The following is a 19,934-nucleotide window of genomic DNA, read 5'->3' as shown; positions in this document are numbered from 1 at the left end:
CGGCGTATGTCCAGTTTTACGGTATTCTTCGTGTTTCCAAGTTTTAAATCATTAAGTTAGCATATCATATAGATATAACACATATGTTAAGTTGTTTTTATATGTCAAGTTAAAAGGATTAACTTTGTTTGCGAACAAGTTTAGAATTAACTAAATTATGTTCTAGTGATTACAAGTTATATTCTTCGAATAATATAGTTATATATATAAGAATCGAGCAAGGTTATGAACACCATTACTAACTCAAGTATAGTAGGTAAACCTACTGGAAATGATGAAAAAAATAACTTGAGCTTCAAAGGATCTTTGATGGCTTGGAAGTTCTTGAAGTAGAATCATGACACGAAAACAAGTTCAAGTAAGATTACTACTTGAATTAAGATAGTTATAGTTATAGAAATTGAATCAAAGCTTGAATATGATTATTACCTTGATTTATAAAGATAACCTACTATAAATAACAAAGGTTTCTTGATCTTGGATGGTTACTTGAATTGGATTTGAAAGCTTGAAGTAATCTATTAAACTTGAAAGTGTTTTTGATGTGTTCTTGAGTAGTTGTTTTGTATGGTGATCAAAGGTTGAATTTATGAGCTAGATTGATGTAGAACTTGATGAAAGTGATGAAGAACACTTAGAACACAAAGCTAGAACTTGAGAGAGATGAGTTTAATTCAAGAAAATTGAAAAATGAAAGTGTTTGTGTGAGTGATGGTGGACGTGATTTTGGAGTCTCCATATAGGCTCCATTAGTTTGTATTTTTGTTAGATATTTCATGCTAGTTGTCAAATGATGGTTCCCACATATTTTATGACTCATTAAGGGCTGCTAAGAGCTGATCATTGAAGTGTATATACTAATAGTATGTACATATAAAAGCTGGATATAATACGAGTACGAATACTGAATGAGTACAAGTAGAATTGTTGATGTAAACGAATGGGAATGTAATTGTAACCATTTTTGTTAAGTATGAATGTTTTGATATATGTCTTGAAGTCCTTCAAATGTACATTAATACATATAGATACACTACATATATATACATTTTAATGGAGTCGTTAAATCATCGTTAGTCGTTACATGCATGCATTGTTTTGAAATCTTAAGTTAACGATCTCGTTAAATGTAATTAATCCCATTGTTATTATATCTAATGAGATATTAAATTGTTATGTTATCATGATAACATAGTGTGTTAATATATCTTAATATGATATATAAATAGTACGACGTTATTACAACGATAATCGTTACATATAGATATCGTTTTGAATTTCTTAAGTTAGTAGTCTTGTTTTATGTATATAGTTTGTTGTTAATATACATAATGAGATACTTAAATATAATTTCATCATGTTAAACATATATATATGTCCATATATATATTATCATGTCATATACAAGTTATAACGTTCGTGAATCATCGGACAAACTGGGTGGTCAAACGTTTACATAAAAAACCGTTTCAATTAATCAAGTCTTAACAAGTTTGATTGCTTAACATGTTGGAAACATTTAATCATGTAAATATTAATCTCATATAATATATAATCATGGAAAAATCCGGGTTATGACACAATGGAACATTTCTTTTTAGCAATAAATATGAAAGTAATTTGAGTTTACAGTTTAAGTCCTTAAAATATTTATGAACACGTAAATATAACTATTATAATATTAATGATACATGATGACTCTCTGCGTACCATTATTTTGATGAAATAACTAACAATTTTTTTAAAATTAAACTTGCGGATTACAATGTTATTCAAAAAATAATTGTATATAATAATTCTTAAATAATATAACTTATACTATACTAATGTGACGTTCCATGACAAATTCTCAATGTACTCTAAATATTACATAGTATATAATTTACATATTAGAAAGATATTAATGGTGAGAAAAAAATTATAGACATTAAGTTACTAACACCGTCCAAAATCACTTTTAAAATTTGTCAATACCGCGGGCTCTTAAACTCAAAAGAACTTCTAAAATTCGTCAACACAACATACTCTTAAACTTAAAAGGAATTTTTAAACTTTATCAACACCACCACGAGCTCTTAAACTCAAACGAATTTTTAAAATTTATCAACACCACGAACTCTTAGATAATTCTTATACTTTTCATATTTTTTGGTATCGCTATTTACATACCAATATGAACTGCAAATTACATTTTTTGCACGATTTTTTTACACACACGTACAACGCATGAGAGTCAAAAACCTAATATATATATATATATATATATATATATATATATATATATATATATATATATATATATATATATATATATATATATATATATATATATATACTAGTAGGTTTCATGCCGTGCATATGCACGGCCCAGATTTCAATTTAATAAGTTGGCGGCACCTGTTTTGATCATACCAAAGTAACTTTATAAATAAATTGGAAACATACTTGAAGAATACTAAACTAATGCTCTTTTAGTCGAATTAACATCACTAAATGATTCTTGTATTAGTTGGAACCAAACAATATAACTCAGTAAACAAATATTGTACATAATCATACTTCCATCTATTTGTCAATGTCAAACTTAGGTGCGTTCAAGATCTTGACTTTGGGGATGAATACGTTCTGCAATGGGTCAATGACTGAGGAGCTACAAGAAACTTAGGATGGAGTAAAATTAATACCTGTATACCTCATCATATTTTGCAACGACTTCCACTTCAAGTATGTGTCTTTGATCAAGCAAGTAAACTGAGAATGTGGGGTGATAGTGGTTGACTCGACTAATCATGAGAACACTTTTTAAGAGGCTATCCTCTACTAGCAAGACTAATAGTAATCTTTTGAGTGAGTGTAGCTCGATGTATACCCTCAAAGACATGAAGAGAGACCATTTGTGATGTTCCTTTATATCACACAAATTAATTTCATTATAAATCACAATAAAACAACATAAGGGGACCGAAAAAAGACCTCATAGTTTATAGAACCACTTTTTGAAACCATTAATTCTGCTTCTTCAATACTACCCCTATCCAGCTTCTTAACATTTTCGCGGCTACTTGAGAAGAATAAACATCTATTGCTTGCGATTTTGATGAAGGGATTATCTCATTTGTGCTTCTTAATTGTTCTCCATAGCAGATGCACTGTACAACTTTTCTGAAACCATTTTAAAGAAAGAGTGGTCATGAACTAATCTAAATGTGAGTCAGCTTGGATATAACAATTATTATTCATGATGCCACAATTAAAAGAGTTTAACCATAGTTCATCGTAGTAAGGCCATTGTTAGAAATATGTTTTCGGGTTGGCTACGGTTCGATCGTGGTTTGACCGTGGTACATATATTCCGAAGATATGCCCATGACATTAAATAATAAAAGTCCATTTGACCGTGGTATATATAACGTACCTTAACGATCATTTTTGTATATTTTTATATATATACAGATTTTAGACTTTTGTCTGCATAGTGTTGTTGGGGCAACAACACTATGAAAGAAATTGATACCAGTTTACCTTCATTTCAATTCCATTGTCTTTTTTAGACAATAAAACATAATTTAAGTTAAAAAGTATGATGGTCTAGTTGAGCTACAATTTGATTTAGATCGATCAATCGTCTAATTGAAGATCTTGCGATGTTTTTAAACTTTAAGTGAACTAAACCCTATAACATTGAGCATGTAGAAATTACAATACCTACATATACTAAACAAACCAAACAACAATCGAGACATTCGTACTCGATTCCTCTAGCAACAACAAACCAAAACAATTATACGAAAGAGTCGCAGAGTAGCAAGTTGATGGCGAAGATGTTTGAATATTCTGATGAGCCAGGTCTCAACCCTGCATATGAAGCCCCCAAAAAACACCGACTAATGTTATAAAATATTTTTCTGACTTCAACTAATTAAAAGTTTTTTAAGTAGAGAATAAAATTGTAGTTTTTCAATCTTTGAATTCTAAATTATATAACAAATAGGTGGTGATTTTTAAATATTTAGAAGTAAAGAAAATCTATGAAGACTAGTTAAAACGTCTCGGATATCAAAATTGCGTGGTATGAGTATTGAGTATATAGCGGAGTGTTTAAAACGTATGATTTTCTATTAAAACGTCTCTGTGCAAAAAATAAATACAATAAATAATTTATAGATAAATAAAAGTGGATTACCCACGAAAATAAGATATGTGAAGACTGAGTGACGTGATAAACTCCAAAAGCCATACGCAATTTTAAAATCTACAAACAATTTTGGTCGGCAATTGAATAATAACATTAATTAATAATTCTATATACTTGTATATATACACCATCCTTCACTTGTCACTATCTTTTTTTCACCATTTTCAACTCTTATCTAACTCGACATAACACTATTTATTTTATATATTCCCATGATGTTGAGTAAAGCAAACATTCTCAAAACATCTAAAAAAGAGTCAATTGGTTCGTTATTCATGGTTTTGCCGCACATCATTGAAAGTGCGATCGGACAATTAAAAATCAAATAATGCAGATCGACTTGTGATTTAGAATTAAGCGTTCGATGAAATCATGATCAACCTCATGTAAAGAAGTCACGATTTCATGATACACAAGATATCTTTTGGTTCTCTCATCACTCTTATTGAGATTGACCTTTACTTTTATTAAAAAATGAAAAAAAGAAACTTCACTAAAAGATGACAAAATAAAACCCTGATTTGTGAACTTGCTAGGTTACTTCATAAACACATTTTAACTAACCATTTATTCATTTAATGTGTACTTTTGTGACTTGGAAGTTAAATTTTGAAAGATGTAAGAGTTAGGTTATTTTTAGAATTGTCTCCAAATTTTACCCAAAAGGAACCTTAAAAAAAGTTTACAAAGATTTACACGTGAACACAACAAATTTTCCTCGAACCATTATATCTTATGCCATGTGACAAAAGCTTTCACATTTTTATATAATAAAGTTGATATCAGAATAACTTGCACTTTGTATGTCTAAAAGCATTTCTATGTCTAAAAGCATTAAATTAATACCTTTACCTAAACAAGTTATAATGTCATAATTTTAAAATATTCCCAAACAACAATGAATCTTTAGCTTATATTTCATGACAAATAATTATTACAAAAGAAACAAATGGGAGACAAAGAATTATAGGGCAAGGTTTGCTTTAAATTAAATATTAATAATTTTAATAAATTTTGTGACAAGTTTGCATTAACAAATGATAATGTATAGAGTTACTCGTATTATTTCGTATTAATTGATTAATTCATCATACACATTCATATTCATATTTAACATTCAATTTATCTTTCACACCAAACACTCTACTACAACCGTGTTGAATTGTACTTGTACAAATACATTGGTTTCATTTATATTGATTACCAACATAACATAAATAAACCATTTTAAAATGTTTCAGAATGAGATTTTAAGATTCACTAAACATGCTTTTTTTTTATCTTTTCATCTCACATCTAAATTGTAATTGCATTGGGTTGTTTATCTTCTTGGGAATTTTAAACATGGCAGGCTCAAATACATTAACTAAATTAACAAATTAATACAACCCACTACTTAATGAAACTAATATAAAAAAGATTATTAATTTAAGATGACTGTTTCTTCCTTAAAACATCATCCAAATTACTACTATTCTCCTCATGCTCATCACAAGAGCCAGCATCATCTGTGATCACACTGGAGCCCGAATACGATAAACCCGGTTTCAAACTCAAATCGGTTCTCCTTCTCTTATTCGCAGCCATGAAATCGTAAAAAATAGGCTTCGATTTCATCGAATTACAATTACTAACCAACCCATTAATAGCTTTCGCATTCTCCTCATTCTTCTCGTTACCATTACTTCCTCTTTTTTTCAAGAAAATTCGACAAATCACCCAATTTTCCATACCCTGTAAACCAATAAATTCGTTAGCGATATATGGTTCGCGAATTATGATTAAAACCATTTGGGTTTTAAGAATTTGAATAAAACCTGGGCCGGGTTATTGATTTGTGGAGCTGCGAGTCGATATTCGTGCATGATCCAATCCGTTCTTGACCCATTAGGGGGTTTACCTCTATAAAACACAAGTGTTTTCTTCATACCAACAACTTGATTGCTTTTTGAAGTAACAATTTGTTTATCTAATCCGGTTGCTTTCCAGTAACCAGATAGAGTGACCCGATTCGATCGATTTCCATTTGGGTATTTGACTTCTTTAGTGCTAAAAAAGAACCTTTCTTGCTCACATTTACCTACATATTAAACATACAGAAACAGAGCTTATTACAATGAACAAATCAGTAGCTCTGTTTACATGATAAATTTGTAAATTTAGAGGTGTGAATTCTGAACCATATTTAGATTTTAGGTTGTGTTTACATAATAACAACGGGTCAATTTATTTTAAGCGGGTCAAATCTATCATGTGATGTTTGATAAATTTACCATATATAAGCATTAATGTGATGGATTTTAAATAAGTATGATAAAAATAAAAATATCATTGCCCAATGCGTGTGGGTGTATTTGAACGAAACTAGCTGAGCTGAAGATTCTAGTTAGAGCTTTTTTAAGCTAGAAGCTTGAGCTTATGTTTTATAAGTGTTTGATAAAGTAATTGAAGCTTATGTATGTAAAATGACATAAAAGAACAAAAAATATATTATAAATAATGATTTAGGAGCTAATAAAGTAATTTTACTTCTATAAGCTTCCTAACTTATTTTCATAAGATACTTCAACTAGCTTATTTTTTTCATAAGTTCTAGAAAATTTGTCTACCAAACAAAGCTAGAAGCGGAAGCTTATGAAAAAAAAATAAGCTTAAACTTTTTTTTTGGTAAGCGAGGAAACCCTCCTATGAACGAGCACATTGGCTCCCCCATAGAAGATAAAATCTCGGGTAATCAAGCCCCCGAGCGCGAGACCTGGTACCGGGTGAATTGCGCTTTATGCGCACCCTCTAATCACACTCCCTTTTTGAACAATTTGGCATAGCCAGGAATTGAACCGGGTAGTATGCTTCATTGGTCAACTCAATGGACACTCAGGCAAGCCTGAATGGTTAGACTCTCAAGCTCCTTAGAAGCTTGTGTTCGAAACACACTCATATAAAAAATTAAAAATAAAAAATAAAAACAAAAAAAACAAAAAAAACAAAAAAAAACAAAAAAAGGCAAATTGACTAAAAGCTAGTAAACCCATAAAAAGGAAATAAAAGTATATTCGGGGCAATTAAAATTAAATTGGCCCGTTTCAGCCCCTAAGTACTGTTAGCCTGTGTGGCATATAAATTACTCCACCTTATTAGCTTATCAAATTAGTATTTCAATTTAATTTTAATTTTAATCTTGTAATAATAATGAACATAACATAATATAAGCCGTAAGGTAAAGATGATAAGCTCACTTACCATTTACGAGCTGGTGATAAGCAAACTTACCATTTACGAGCTTATTACTTTTTTAAAATCACAAAACCAAATTGAATGGAAACACAACCTAAAAGTGACCCGATTTGACCTTGAATCCGACCCGTTCAACTTGCTTAAGTGGTTGAGAATGGAAATGGTACCTGGTAACTCCCATGGATCAGATTTGCAAACATCAACTTCAGGGATGATGGAGGCGGGCAAAGGCCAAGAGTGTACCTTGCGCTTTAAGTATTGTACCACGAGTTCTTCATCCGTGGGGTGAAACCTAAAACCTGGAGGCAATCTTAAAACACCATTTTTCACAAAATTCAACTTTTCCATATCCCAATTATTCAACAAACAAACAAACAACAAACGGTGTTGTCGATTAAGTGGTCAATTGGAAATGAAAATGGTTTGTAAGGTTGACCCAGTTCAAATTAGTGTAAATCTTGAAGAACCCATGTTTCAAAATTTGGAATTTATAATAAAAAAAAATGAATGGAGAGAAGTGGGGAGAGATAGTTGGGGATGTGTAAATGTATGAAGGAAAGTGAGGGTTTTTTATAGTAATAGGAATTGGAATGGGGAAGGAAGAAGAAGACCAAAATAAGAAAGAAATGTGTGTTTGGCGTAAACCAAACTCAATCTCCTTATCCCCTTTGACGCTTAATATTTTGAGTACTATAGGAGTATTTTATACAGTAGTATTATTACTGTAAAAAAATTGGATCCTAGGTCTGCAGATACATTATGAATTTATGTATATGTATTTTAAAGTAACACCTGTATTTTGTTATAGTGCCAGATTACATGATCGGTTATAGTAATTTTTAACGAAAAAAAAATCATGAAATTCGTTCTTAACGTCTGTTTCATATTTTTCCAATTGCAATTTATTTATTTTTCCAACTGATTGTGCTAAGTTAAGACATGATATATATATATATATATATATATATATATATATATATATATATATATATATATATATATATATATATATATATATATATATATATATATATTTTAAAGGCCAAATATATATTTATCAAAATAAAACTAAAGTATTACAAAGGAGCACCGACATATGAGTTAATGTCAAACGTAAAAAGGACAATTACAACGAAGACTATCTAAAAATGAGACTTTTCTCAACTGTGATCATCGAAAACACCCGGATTTAGGAGCCATTGTGACCAAATGATGTGATGTGTCTTAGAACGGTTTGACACTCATTCGAAAGCTTTGACTTGAATATCGTTAAGAAGCATTGGACCGGTGTTGTTTTTCCTTTTAAAGACCAAATTGTTTCCATCTTTCCAAATAATATAACCGGTAACCCATTCTATGCTTTGCCAAAATTTTGAAAACTTGAAAGAACCGTTGCCATCAGCTACTCGACCCAGAAAAGTATCATCGAAATTGTTATACAAGGGTGATGGACTCCACCAACGGGACACACGTAGCTATACTTCTTTTGCTACCGAGCAATCGAATAAGATATGCTTCATTGTTTCCGGAACATTTTTGCATAAAGGGTATAAAACTGTATCAAGATCAATCCCACGTTTGTCTAATTCTGTTAGAACCGGGAGGCGATTCAATTTTGCACACCAAATGAAAATTCCAAGCTTTTGGAGAACCATGTTATTTCGTAAAGTCTTCTCATTATTGGAGGCACTCAGCAATAATTTTTCATTAATGAGAGTAGTTAGAATCGACGTATGAAATTTTCCGGAAGGAATTAAATTGCAGTTCCATTCGTCTGTCGGATTGGTACTATACTTGAAATCAGCAACTAATGAGAGTAGTTCGACAAGCTCCTGCCCTGTTCGACGTGAAGGTATTCGGATCCTGTAACGACCTGCACTTTTTCGATCGTTCTATACTTATAAGATTAATATTTACATAAATTAAACCTTACCAACATGATAAGCAATACAAATTGTTGAGACTTATGTTTTCGAAAAGAGTTTTACACAACGTTTGACCGTCTAGTTTGACCGATGATATCACGAACTATACAATATATGATAATTATACGTTTGTGTATATATATGTATATATACATATTTAACATGACCTAAGAATGTTTTAATATCTCATTTTGTATTAATAACAATAAGTTATAAGTATATTTTGAAACTACTAACTTAAGTTTTCAAAACGATAACCATACGTAACGTTATTTGACTTAAATACTTATGACCTATAATGTTTATACATATATCGTATAAGTAATGTATTTAATCACTTTTAAAGACTTAAATACATAAAACAATATAAGTATATTTACAAAAGATAGCTATATTTGAATCCTCGTTCCGTTTTCTCAAAGATTTCTATACGTATACCTAGGGTATATGTACCTGTATCATACGCAGCTTCTAGATGTATTTACTATTGGTATATACCAATAAAAATCTGCTCCTTAGCAGCCTTAAATGATTAAGAAACATGTGGAACCAACCATTTGTCAAGTAGCATGAATTATTTAGCAAGAAAACAAAGTTAGGTATCTTTTTTTTTTCCTTTATAACCTAAAAACGTTTTTATGCATGCACACCATTTCTTCACCCCATTTTCTCATACTTACACTTCCATTTCTCTCTCAAAATACTCTTAACTTCATACTTGATCATCTCCAAGCATTTTTCCCATCATTTAGCTTCAAAAACAACACTTAAACCTCATAAGAAAACCTTACAAAAACACTTCAAGAAATCCTTCCAAGAACACAAACTTACTTCCAATCTTTCATCCACTTCCATCACCCTTTTGGTTCTAGCTTTTTACTCCTCTTTTACAGCAACCTTGTCCAAGGAACTTGAGGTAGTAACTATGTTCATAACCTTATTCGATTCATATATATATAGCTATCTTATTTTGTGGTATAAAAATTTAACAACAAGAACATAGTTTGAAAGTTTTCAAACTTGTTTGCAAACTAAATAGATCCTTCTAACTTAACTTTTAAAATACTTCAAGACCTGTAATATAACTTAAATATATGCTAACTTAACAAGGTTTAACTTGGTTTTTCAAAGAATATCTTAAAAACTGTTTTTACGACGTCGGAGTGCCACCGGGGACTGTTTTGGGTTGGATAATTAAAAACCATCTTAAACTTTGAATTGGAGGTTTATTTTCTGGAAAAATGATTTTTACTATGAATATGATAACACATAAAAATTTCATGATTTAACTCAAAGTATAAGTATTTTTAGAAAAATAATCATTTAAGGTTGTTTACATGATGGAAAATGATTAACTTCATAAGTTTCACTAAAGTTTGACCTATGCCGTGTGATTTTGAATACAAACTAAGGTATTTACAGTTCATAGTCTTAAAGAGGGACTCGATCCAAGGAGATGGCAAGTTGAATCAACGAAAACGGAGTTGTAACGAAGAAACTATGACCGAAACAAAATCGGATATCCAAGACTAGTTTAGCCACGAAAATAATTGGGAAAAATTAAATAAATCACATCTTTTTAAGTTAACATGATATTTTATATATATGTACTTATAATTCAATTTTATATGGTTCAGGATCACCCGTAAACAACACGAGAAGATTAATCATAAGATCCCATGTTTGTACGCAACACGTCATTTGACAACACCGGTACTTTATGTACGCAACACGTCATTTGACAACACCGGTACCGTGGGTCAAGATTAATCTCGAACAATACATATACGATGGGGTTTTATTTATTTCGTTGGGGGTTTATTAAACATCTAAAAATGAACCATTAAAAATTGAATTACTAACAACGAAATGCTAACTACGGACTAAGGAATTATTAAAAGTATTAAAAGTATAACAAGTATATATATGTGACGTTTGTTTAAAAAGAAAAGGTATTGATATATTATATATGGATAGGTTCGTGATATCAAACGGAGACCAAGTCAAATTATATATATATCTTCAAGACGAAAGTGAGTATATAGTCCCACTTTTAAACTCTAAATATTTCGGGATGAGAATACATGTATTTTATGTTTTACGTTATGGACACAAGTAACTGAAAAATATATTCTACATTGAGTTGTACCACTGGCATACTTCCCTGTAGCTTGGTAACTGTTATTTACAGCGGTATTGTAAACGCGAATCCTGTTGATAGATCTATCGGGCCTGACAACCCCAACCGGACTGGACGACCAGTATTCAACGGTTTCACAGTACTTCGTTTCGTGACTACACTTGGTACGGTGTAGTAAGAATTCATAATAAAGGGAATATGCGACGTGATTAAATGTTAAGTATGGTTACCAAGTGCTCAACCACTTAGAATATTTTTATTAAACTGTTTATATACGAAATCTTGTGGTCTATATATATATATATATATTGCTGCCGGCATTAAACCTATATCTCACCAACTTTATGTTGACCTTTTAAAACATGTCTATTCTCAGGTGATTACTAAAGCTTCCGCTGCATTATGTTGAATTTGAGCAGGATCTTGCGTACGCATAATTGTGTCAAAAATAAAACTGCATACCCAAGGATTTGTGTTGTAAAATATGCTCGAAATCGTGTTGTTATCATTATATGTAAAGTTTGTAAGTCGAAGATTATCGCTAAACGATAATCATCTTTTTATTGTCTAAAGCTTGTAACAAAAATAATGGTTATGGTTTGTAATGTATAATATATGCAGTTTCTCTTTTAAAAATGTCGCATATAGAGGTCAATACCTCGCAATGAAATCATACGTTATCTAACACGTTCTTATGGTTAAGGACGGGTTATGACATGTGGTATCAGAGCGGTGGTCTTAGCGAACCAGGTTTGCATTAGTGTGTCTAACTGATAAGTCGTTAGGATACATTAGTAAGTCTGGACTTTGACCGGGTCTGATTTAAAAACCATTGCTTATCATTGTTGGTTAAAATTTATATGTAAATATTATGTAGTACTAATGGGTTAGTTGTTGTGTGATAGATGTCGGGCTCAAAACTTGTCATCACGTTCAGCGACTCCGAACCAGAATCTTCAGATGGTGTTCCAGTCATTAACCTATCCGATGACGAAAATAATATCTTTGGGGAAGACTCACAAATTCCGGATGAACCGACTATAGAGAACCCGGAAAGTGAACCCGAGGAGGAAAGTGAACCCGAGGAGGAAAGTGAACCCGAGGAGGAAAGTGAACCCGAGGAAGAAATACAGGAAATTACAAAAGACGAGTTCGAACTAGGAAAGAAACGAAAGGCTAATGAATTAGAAAATTCAAATCCCGAGTTTAGTAAGGATGATGTGGCACCAACTCCACTAGACACTACCACCCCTATTCCCGCTATTCCTATTCGTTCTATCCCGGCATCCAGTTCTTCAGTCCCACAGCCAAAATATAGGCAGACAGCCAGGATAAGCGTTAAGCGATTCTTTGAACCTAAACGTCCTAGAAAATAGACCAAACGATGCGCTGCCGTATTAAACCATGGGATCATATAATGTTTTGTATAATATTATTAGTGTGGTTTGCTTAATGTTCGATGTAAGATAAGCATATGTAAAATAGTGAAGTGTGAAATGCAATAATTTTCCATGGTTAAGTATTATTTAGATGGTAGTAATTGATTCTGTACTAAGCTATTAAGTATGGACATTAACGGGTAGGTACTACCCTAGATATAATTATAAAACGCTAATAAGAAGAAAAGGCTTTTATAATAATACCTGGTTCATATTATTAACAAGCTATAATGTACTATAAATACACATTACATCTATAATAATCCATGTGAATAATTATTTTCTTTCATTAGGAAATGGCGCGATTGAATCGAATGACGGAACAAGAAATCCAGGAACTCATCAATCAGCGAGTGAACGACAGAATGTTATGGGTCGAGGCTGCAAGAGGTGCTGTAGTTAACCCAAATCCTCGTGTGGGGTGCACTTACAAAACTTTTCAAGCTTGCAAGCCCTCATCATTCAGTGGAACAGAAGGACCAATCGGTTTAACCCGGTGGATAGAAAAGATGGAGACTGTGTTTAAAATCAGTGGTTGTGTTGAAAAGGACATGACCAAGTATGCATCGTGCACTTTACAAGATAGTGCACTCACGTGGTGGAAAAATTATGTGAAGGCTGTAGGAGGAGATGTAGCTTATGATACTCCGTGGGAAGAATTCAAAACAATGTTAATCAACGAATATTGTCCAAGGAACGAGGTTAGGAAGTTGGAAGATGAGTTACGAAGTCTGAAGGTTATTGGTACTGAAATCACCAACTACAATCAGCGATTCATGGAATTAGTTTTGCTATGTCCTGAATTGGTTCCAACCGAAGAACGGAAGATTGAAATGTACAAAGATGGTTTGCCCAAAAAGGTCAAGGCAAATGTTACAGCATCGAAACCTAAGACAATTCATGAAGCTATAACCATGGCAAACGAGCTAATGGATCAGGTCATCATGGATAAGAAAGTATCCAATAATGATGTGAAGGTATCAGGTAACAAAAGAAAGTGGAATGGAAATTATGATCGAGGTAACCAACAACAATCTTTTAAGAAACAAGAAAACACGCAAGGTGCGGGTAGTGGTTTAAGCTTTGGTTATAAAGGAAAAAATCCTTTATGCAACCGATGCCACAAACATCACTCTGGTTACTGTAATGTGGTATGCAACAAATGTAATCGAAAGGGTCATCTTGCTGAAGATTGTAGGGCTCTCGTTACAAATACAAATGGTACCAAGACTCTTGCCACCAATGCAAATAGAACTTCTTTGGCTACCATTACTTGTTTTGGGTGTGGAAAACAAGGTCACTATAAGAGCCAGTGCCCGAATCCAGAGAAGAATATCGGACCTGCACGTGGGAGAGCATTTGTTATTAATGCTAGAGAGGCATGTGAAGACCCGGAGCTTGTTACGGGTACGTTTACCATTAATAACTTATCCGCATCTATTATATTTGATACTGGTGCTGATAGAAGTTACGTGTGTAGAGACTTTCACGCTAAATTGAATTGTTCATCATTACCTCTAGATGCTAAGTACATGATTGAGTTAGCTAATGGTAAACTAATTAAAGCCGATAAAATTTGCCGTGATTGTAAAATAAATTTAGCCGGAGAAACATTTAAGATTGATTTGATACCCGTAGAATTAGGAAGTTTTGATGTAATAGTCGGCATGGACTGGATGTCCAAAATAGCAGCTGAAGTTGTGTGCGCCAAGAAGGCAATTCGCATTCCTCGTAAGAATAAAACGCCAGTAATGATTTATGGAGAGAAGGGTAACTCAAAGCTAAAACTCATTAGTTATTTGAAAGCTCAAAAGTGCTTGAAGAAAGGGTGCTATGCTATCTTAGCACATGTTAATAAAGTCGAAAAGAAAGAAAAAGAGAAGTGCATCAATGACGTGCCTGTGGCAAGAGATTTTCCTGAAGTATTTCCGGAAGAGTTGCCGGGATTACCTCCATTTAGATCTGTAGAATTTCAAATAGATCTTGTACCAGGAGCTGCACCGGTTGCCCATGCTCCATATAGACTTGCACCGTCCGAGTTAAAAGAACTTCAGAGTCAGTTAAAAGAATTACTGGATCGTGGATTCATACGACCAAGTACTTCACCGTGGGGAGCTCCAATTTTATTCGTCAAGAAGAAAGACGGATCTTTCCGAATGTGTATAGATTATCGTGAATTAAATAAGTTAACTATCAAGAATCGGTATCCACTACCGAGAATTGACGACTTATTTGATCAACTCCAAGGATCATGTGTGTACTCGAAAATTGACCTAAGATCGGGCTATCATCAATTACGTGTCAAAGAAGAAGATATACCGAAAACTGCTTTTCGGACACGTTATGGTCATTACGAATTTTTGGTCATGCCGTTTGGGTTGACAAATGCGCCAGCTGTATTCATGGACCTCATGAATCGAGTTTGTAGTCCATATTTAGATAAGTTTGTTATCGTTTTCATTGATGATATTCTTATCTATTCCAAGAGTGAGCAAGAGCATGAGCAGCATTTAAGGTTGATATTAGAGTTGTTAAGAAAAGAACAGCTATATGCTAAATTTTCTAAATGTGCTTTCTGGTTGAAAGAAGTGCAATTTCTTGGCCACGTTGTTAGTAGCAAAGGAATTCAGGTTGATCCAGCAAAAATTGAAGCCATTGAAAAATGGGAGACTCCTAAGACACCAACGCAGATACGCCAATTTTTGGGTTTAGCCAGTTATTATAGAAGGTTTATTCAAGATTTTTCCCGAATAGCTAAGCTGTTGACAGCGTTAACGCAAAAAGGGAAGAAATATGAATGGACCTCTGAGCAGGAGAACGCATTTCAAATACTAAAGAAGGAGTTAACTACGGCGCCTATTTTATCGTTACCAGAAGGGAACGATGATTTTGAAATATATTGTGACGCTTCACGACAAGGTTTTGGTTGCGTTCTTATGCAACGGAAGAGAGTTATTGCATACGCATCCCGACAATTGAAGATTCACGAGCGGAATTATACGACGCATGATCTAGAATTGGGAGCAGTTGTGTTTGCATTGAAGATGTGGAGACACTACTTGTATGGGGTTAAATTCACTGTGTTTACTGATCATAAAAGCCTTCAACATATTTTTGATCAGAAACAATTGAACATGAGGTAACGTAGGTGGGTCAAGTTAATAAACGACTATGATTGTGAAATTCGCTATCATCCCGGGAAAGCGAACGTAGTGGCCGATGCTCTAAGCAGAAAGGAACGAGAACCAATCCGAGTTCGAGCAATGAACATAAAAATTCGCATGAATCTCAACTCACAAATCAAAGAGGTTCAACAAGAAGCACTCAATAAAGAAAACATAAGAAATGAAATAATGAAGAAGTATGAGAAGCAACTCGTTATACGGGAAGACGGAATTCGATATTTTGCAAATCGTATTTGGGTACCGAAGTTGGGTGGATTAAGGAAGTTGATATTGAACGAGGCACATAAGACAAGATACTCGATACATCCTGGAGTTGGAAAGATGTATCAAGATCTTAAGACACGTTATTGGTGGCCTAATTTAAAGACAGACGTAGCAACATATGTTGGGGAGTGTTTAACTTGTTCCAAGGTTAAAGCAGAACACCAGAAGCCGTCAGGGTTACTTCAACAACCAGAAATCCCAGAATGGAAATGGGATGGTATTACCATGGATTTCATCACAAAGTTACCAAAGACTGCCTGGGGATACGACACTATTTGGGTGATTGTTGATCGTCTCACCAAGTCTGCACATTTCTTGCCTATAAAGGAAACGGATAGAATGGAGAAACTATTACGATTGTATATAAAGGAAGTTGTTTCAAGGCATGGAATACCTATTTCCATTATATCTGATCGTGATAGTAGATTTACCTCAAAGTTCTGGCAATCACTACAGGAGGCACTAGGAACTCGTCTGGATATGAGTACCGCATATCATCCGCAAACCGACGGGCAGAGTGAAAGAACAATTCAGACTCTTGAAGACATGCTCAGGGCATGTGTGATCGATTTTGGAAACGGATGGGATAAGTATTTACCGTTAGCAGAATTCTCGTATAATAATAGTTATCATGCGAGCATTAAAGCTGCACCATTCGAAGCATTGTATGGAAGGAAGTGTAGATCTCCTATCTGTTGGAATGAAGTAGGAGATCGACATTTAACTGGTCCCGAGATCATACACGAAACGACTGAGAAGATAGTACAAATCAAGGAGAGATTGAAAACAGCCCGTAGTCGCCAAAAGAGCTACGCCGATGTCCGAAGGAAACCATTAGAGTTTCAGATCGGTGACATGGTTATGCTAAAGGTGTCACCTTGGAAAGGTGTGATACGTTTTGGAAAAAGGGGTAAACTGAACCCAAGATATGTAGGCCCGTTCAAGATCATCGAACGCATTGGACCGGTAGCTTATCGACTCGAGTTACCGCAACAACTCGCCGAAGTACATAATACCTTTCACGTCTCAAACCTTAAGAAGTGTCTTGCAAAGGAAGATCTCACCATTCCTCTTGAAGAAATCCATGTCGATGAGAAACTACAATTCATCGAAGAACCAATCGAAATCATGGATCGTGAAGTTAAACAGCTCAAGCAGAGCAACATACCGATCGTTAAGGTTCGTTGGAGTGCTAGAAGAGGTCCCGAGTTTACTTGGGAACGAGAGGATCAGATGAAACAAAAGTATCCACACTTGTTTCTCGATGACGCAAATAGGTACAATTTTAAAATTTCGGGACGAAATTTATTTAACGGGGAGGTAATGTAACGACCCGCACTTTTTCGATCGTTCTATACTTATAAGATTAATATTTACATAAATTAAACCTTACCAACATGATAAGCAATCCAAATTGTTGAGACTTATGTTTTCGAAAAGAGTTTTACACAACGTTTGACCGTCTAGTTTGACCGATGATATCACGAACTATACAATATATGATAATTATACGTTTGTGTATATATATGTATATATACATATTTAACATGACCTAAGAATGTTTTAATATCTCATTTTGTATTAATAACAATAAGTTATAAGTATATTTTGAAACTACTAACTTAAGTTTTCAAAACGATAACCATACGTAACGTTATTTGACTTAAATACTTATGACCTATAATGTTTATACATATATCGTATAAGTAATGTATTTAATCACTTTTAAAGACTTAAATACATAAAACAATATAAGTATATTTACAAAAGATAGCTATATTTGAATCCTCGTTCCGTTTTCTCAAAGATTTCTATACGTATACCTAGGGTATATGTACCCGTATCATACGCAGCTTCTAGATGTATTTACTATTGGTATATACCAATAAAAATCTGCTCCTTAGCAGCCTTAAATGATTAAGAAACATGTGGAACCAACCATTTGTCAAGTAGCATGAATTATTTAGCAAGAAAACAAAGTTAGGTATCTTTTTTTTTCCTTTATAACCTAAAAACGTTTTTATGCATGCACACCATTTCTTCACCCCATTTTCTCATACTTACACTTCCATTTCTCTCTCAAAATACTCTTAACTTCATACTTGATCATCTCCAAGCATTTTCCCCATCATTTAGCTTCAAAAACAACACTTAAACCTCATAAGAAAACCTTACAAAAACACTTCAAGAAATCCTTCCAAGAACACAAACTTACTTCCAATCTTTCATCCACTTCCATCACCCTTTTGGTTCTAGCTTTTTACTCCTCTTTTACAGCAACCTTGTCCAAGGAACTTGAGGTAGTAACTATGTTCATAACCTTATTCGATTCATATATATATATAGCTATCTTATTTTGTGGTATAAAAATTTAACAACAAGAACATAGTTTGAAAGTTTTCAAACTTGTTTGCAAACTAAATAGATCCTTCTAACTTAACTTTTAAAATACTTCAAGACCTGTAATATAACTTAAATATATGCTAACTTAACAAGGTTTAACTTGGTTTTTCAAAGAATATCTTAAAAACTGTTTTTACGACGTCGGAGTGCCACCGGGGACTGTTTTGGGTTGGATAATTAAAAACCATCTTAAACTTTGAATTGGAGGTTTATTTTCTGGAAAAATGATTTTTACTATGAATATGATAACACATAAAAATTTCATGATTTAACTCAAAGTATAAGTATTTTTAGAAAAATAATCATTTAAGGTTGTTTACATGATGGAAAATGATTAACTTCATAAGTTTCACTAAAGTTTGACCTATGCCGTGTGATTTTGAATACAAACTAAGGTATTTACAGTTCATAGTCTTAAAGAGGGACTCGATCCAAGGAGATGGCAAGTTGAATCAACGAAAACGGAGTTGTAACGAAGAAACTATGACCGAAACAAAATCGGATATCCAAGACTAGTTTAGCCACGAAAATAATTGGGAAAAATTAAATAAATCACATCTTTTTAAGTTAACATGATATTTTATATATATGTACTTATAATTCAATTTTATATGGTTCAGGATCACCCGTAAACAACACGAGAAGATTAATCATAAGATCCCATGTTTGTACGCAACACGTCATTTGACAACACCGGTACTTTATGTACGCAACACGTCATTTGACAACACCGGTACCGTGGGTCAAGATTAATCTCGACCAATACATATACGATGGGGTTTTATTTATTTCGTTGGGGGTTTATTAAACATCTAAAAATGAACCATTAAAAATTGAATTACTAACAACGAAATGCTAACTACGGACTAAGGAATTATTAAAAGTATAACAAGTATATATATGTGACGTTTGTTTAAAAAGAAAAGGTATTGATATATTATATATGGATAGGTTCGTGATATCAACCGGAGACCAAGTCAAATTATATATATATCTTCAAGACGAAAGTGAGTATATAGTCCCACTTTTAAACTCTAAATATTTCGGGATGAGAATACATGTATTTTATGTTTTACGTTATGGACACAAGTAACTGAAAAATATATTCTACGTTGAGTTGTACCACTGGCATACTTCCCTGTAGCTTGG

The 19,934-nt window shown here is 33.1% G+C and overlaps 1 protein-coding gene across 1 annotated transcript; it reads right to left on the bottom strand.

Annotated features, from left to right (window-relative positions):
- Positions 1-5,578: 5,578 nt before the first annotated feature.
- Positions 5,579-8,106, bottom strand: LOC139872445 (NAC domain-containing protein 83-like). Its single transcript, XM_071860321.1, has 3 exons — positions 7,597-8,106; positions 6,013-6,275; positions 5,579-5,929 (listed from the first exon to the last, which is right to left on the bottom strand). Exons 1-3 carry the CDS (start codon positions 7,775-7,777, stop codon positions 5,624-5,626), a joined length of 750 nt encoding a protein of 249 aa, XP_071716422.1. The 5' UTR covers positions 7,778-8,106; the 3' UTR covers positions 5,579-5,623.
- Positions 8,107-19,934: the final 11,828 nt, after the last annotated feature.

The sequence above is a fragment of the Rutidosis leptorrhynchoides genome, chromosome 10 (assembly GCF_046630445.1).
Source record: "Rutidosis leptorrhynchoides isolate AG116_Rl617_1_P2 chromosome 10, CSIRO_AGI_Rlap_v1, whole genome shotgun sequence".
Lineage (NCBI taxonomy): Eukaryota > Viridiplantae > Streptophyta > Magnoliopsida > Asterales > Asteraceae > Rutidosis > Rutidosis leptorrhynchoides.
Note: the sequence above shows the minus strand (reverse complement) of the source record. Positions and strands in the feature narration are given on the sequence as shown.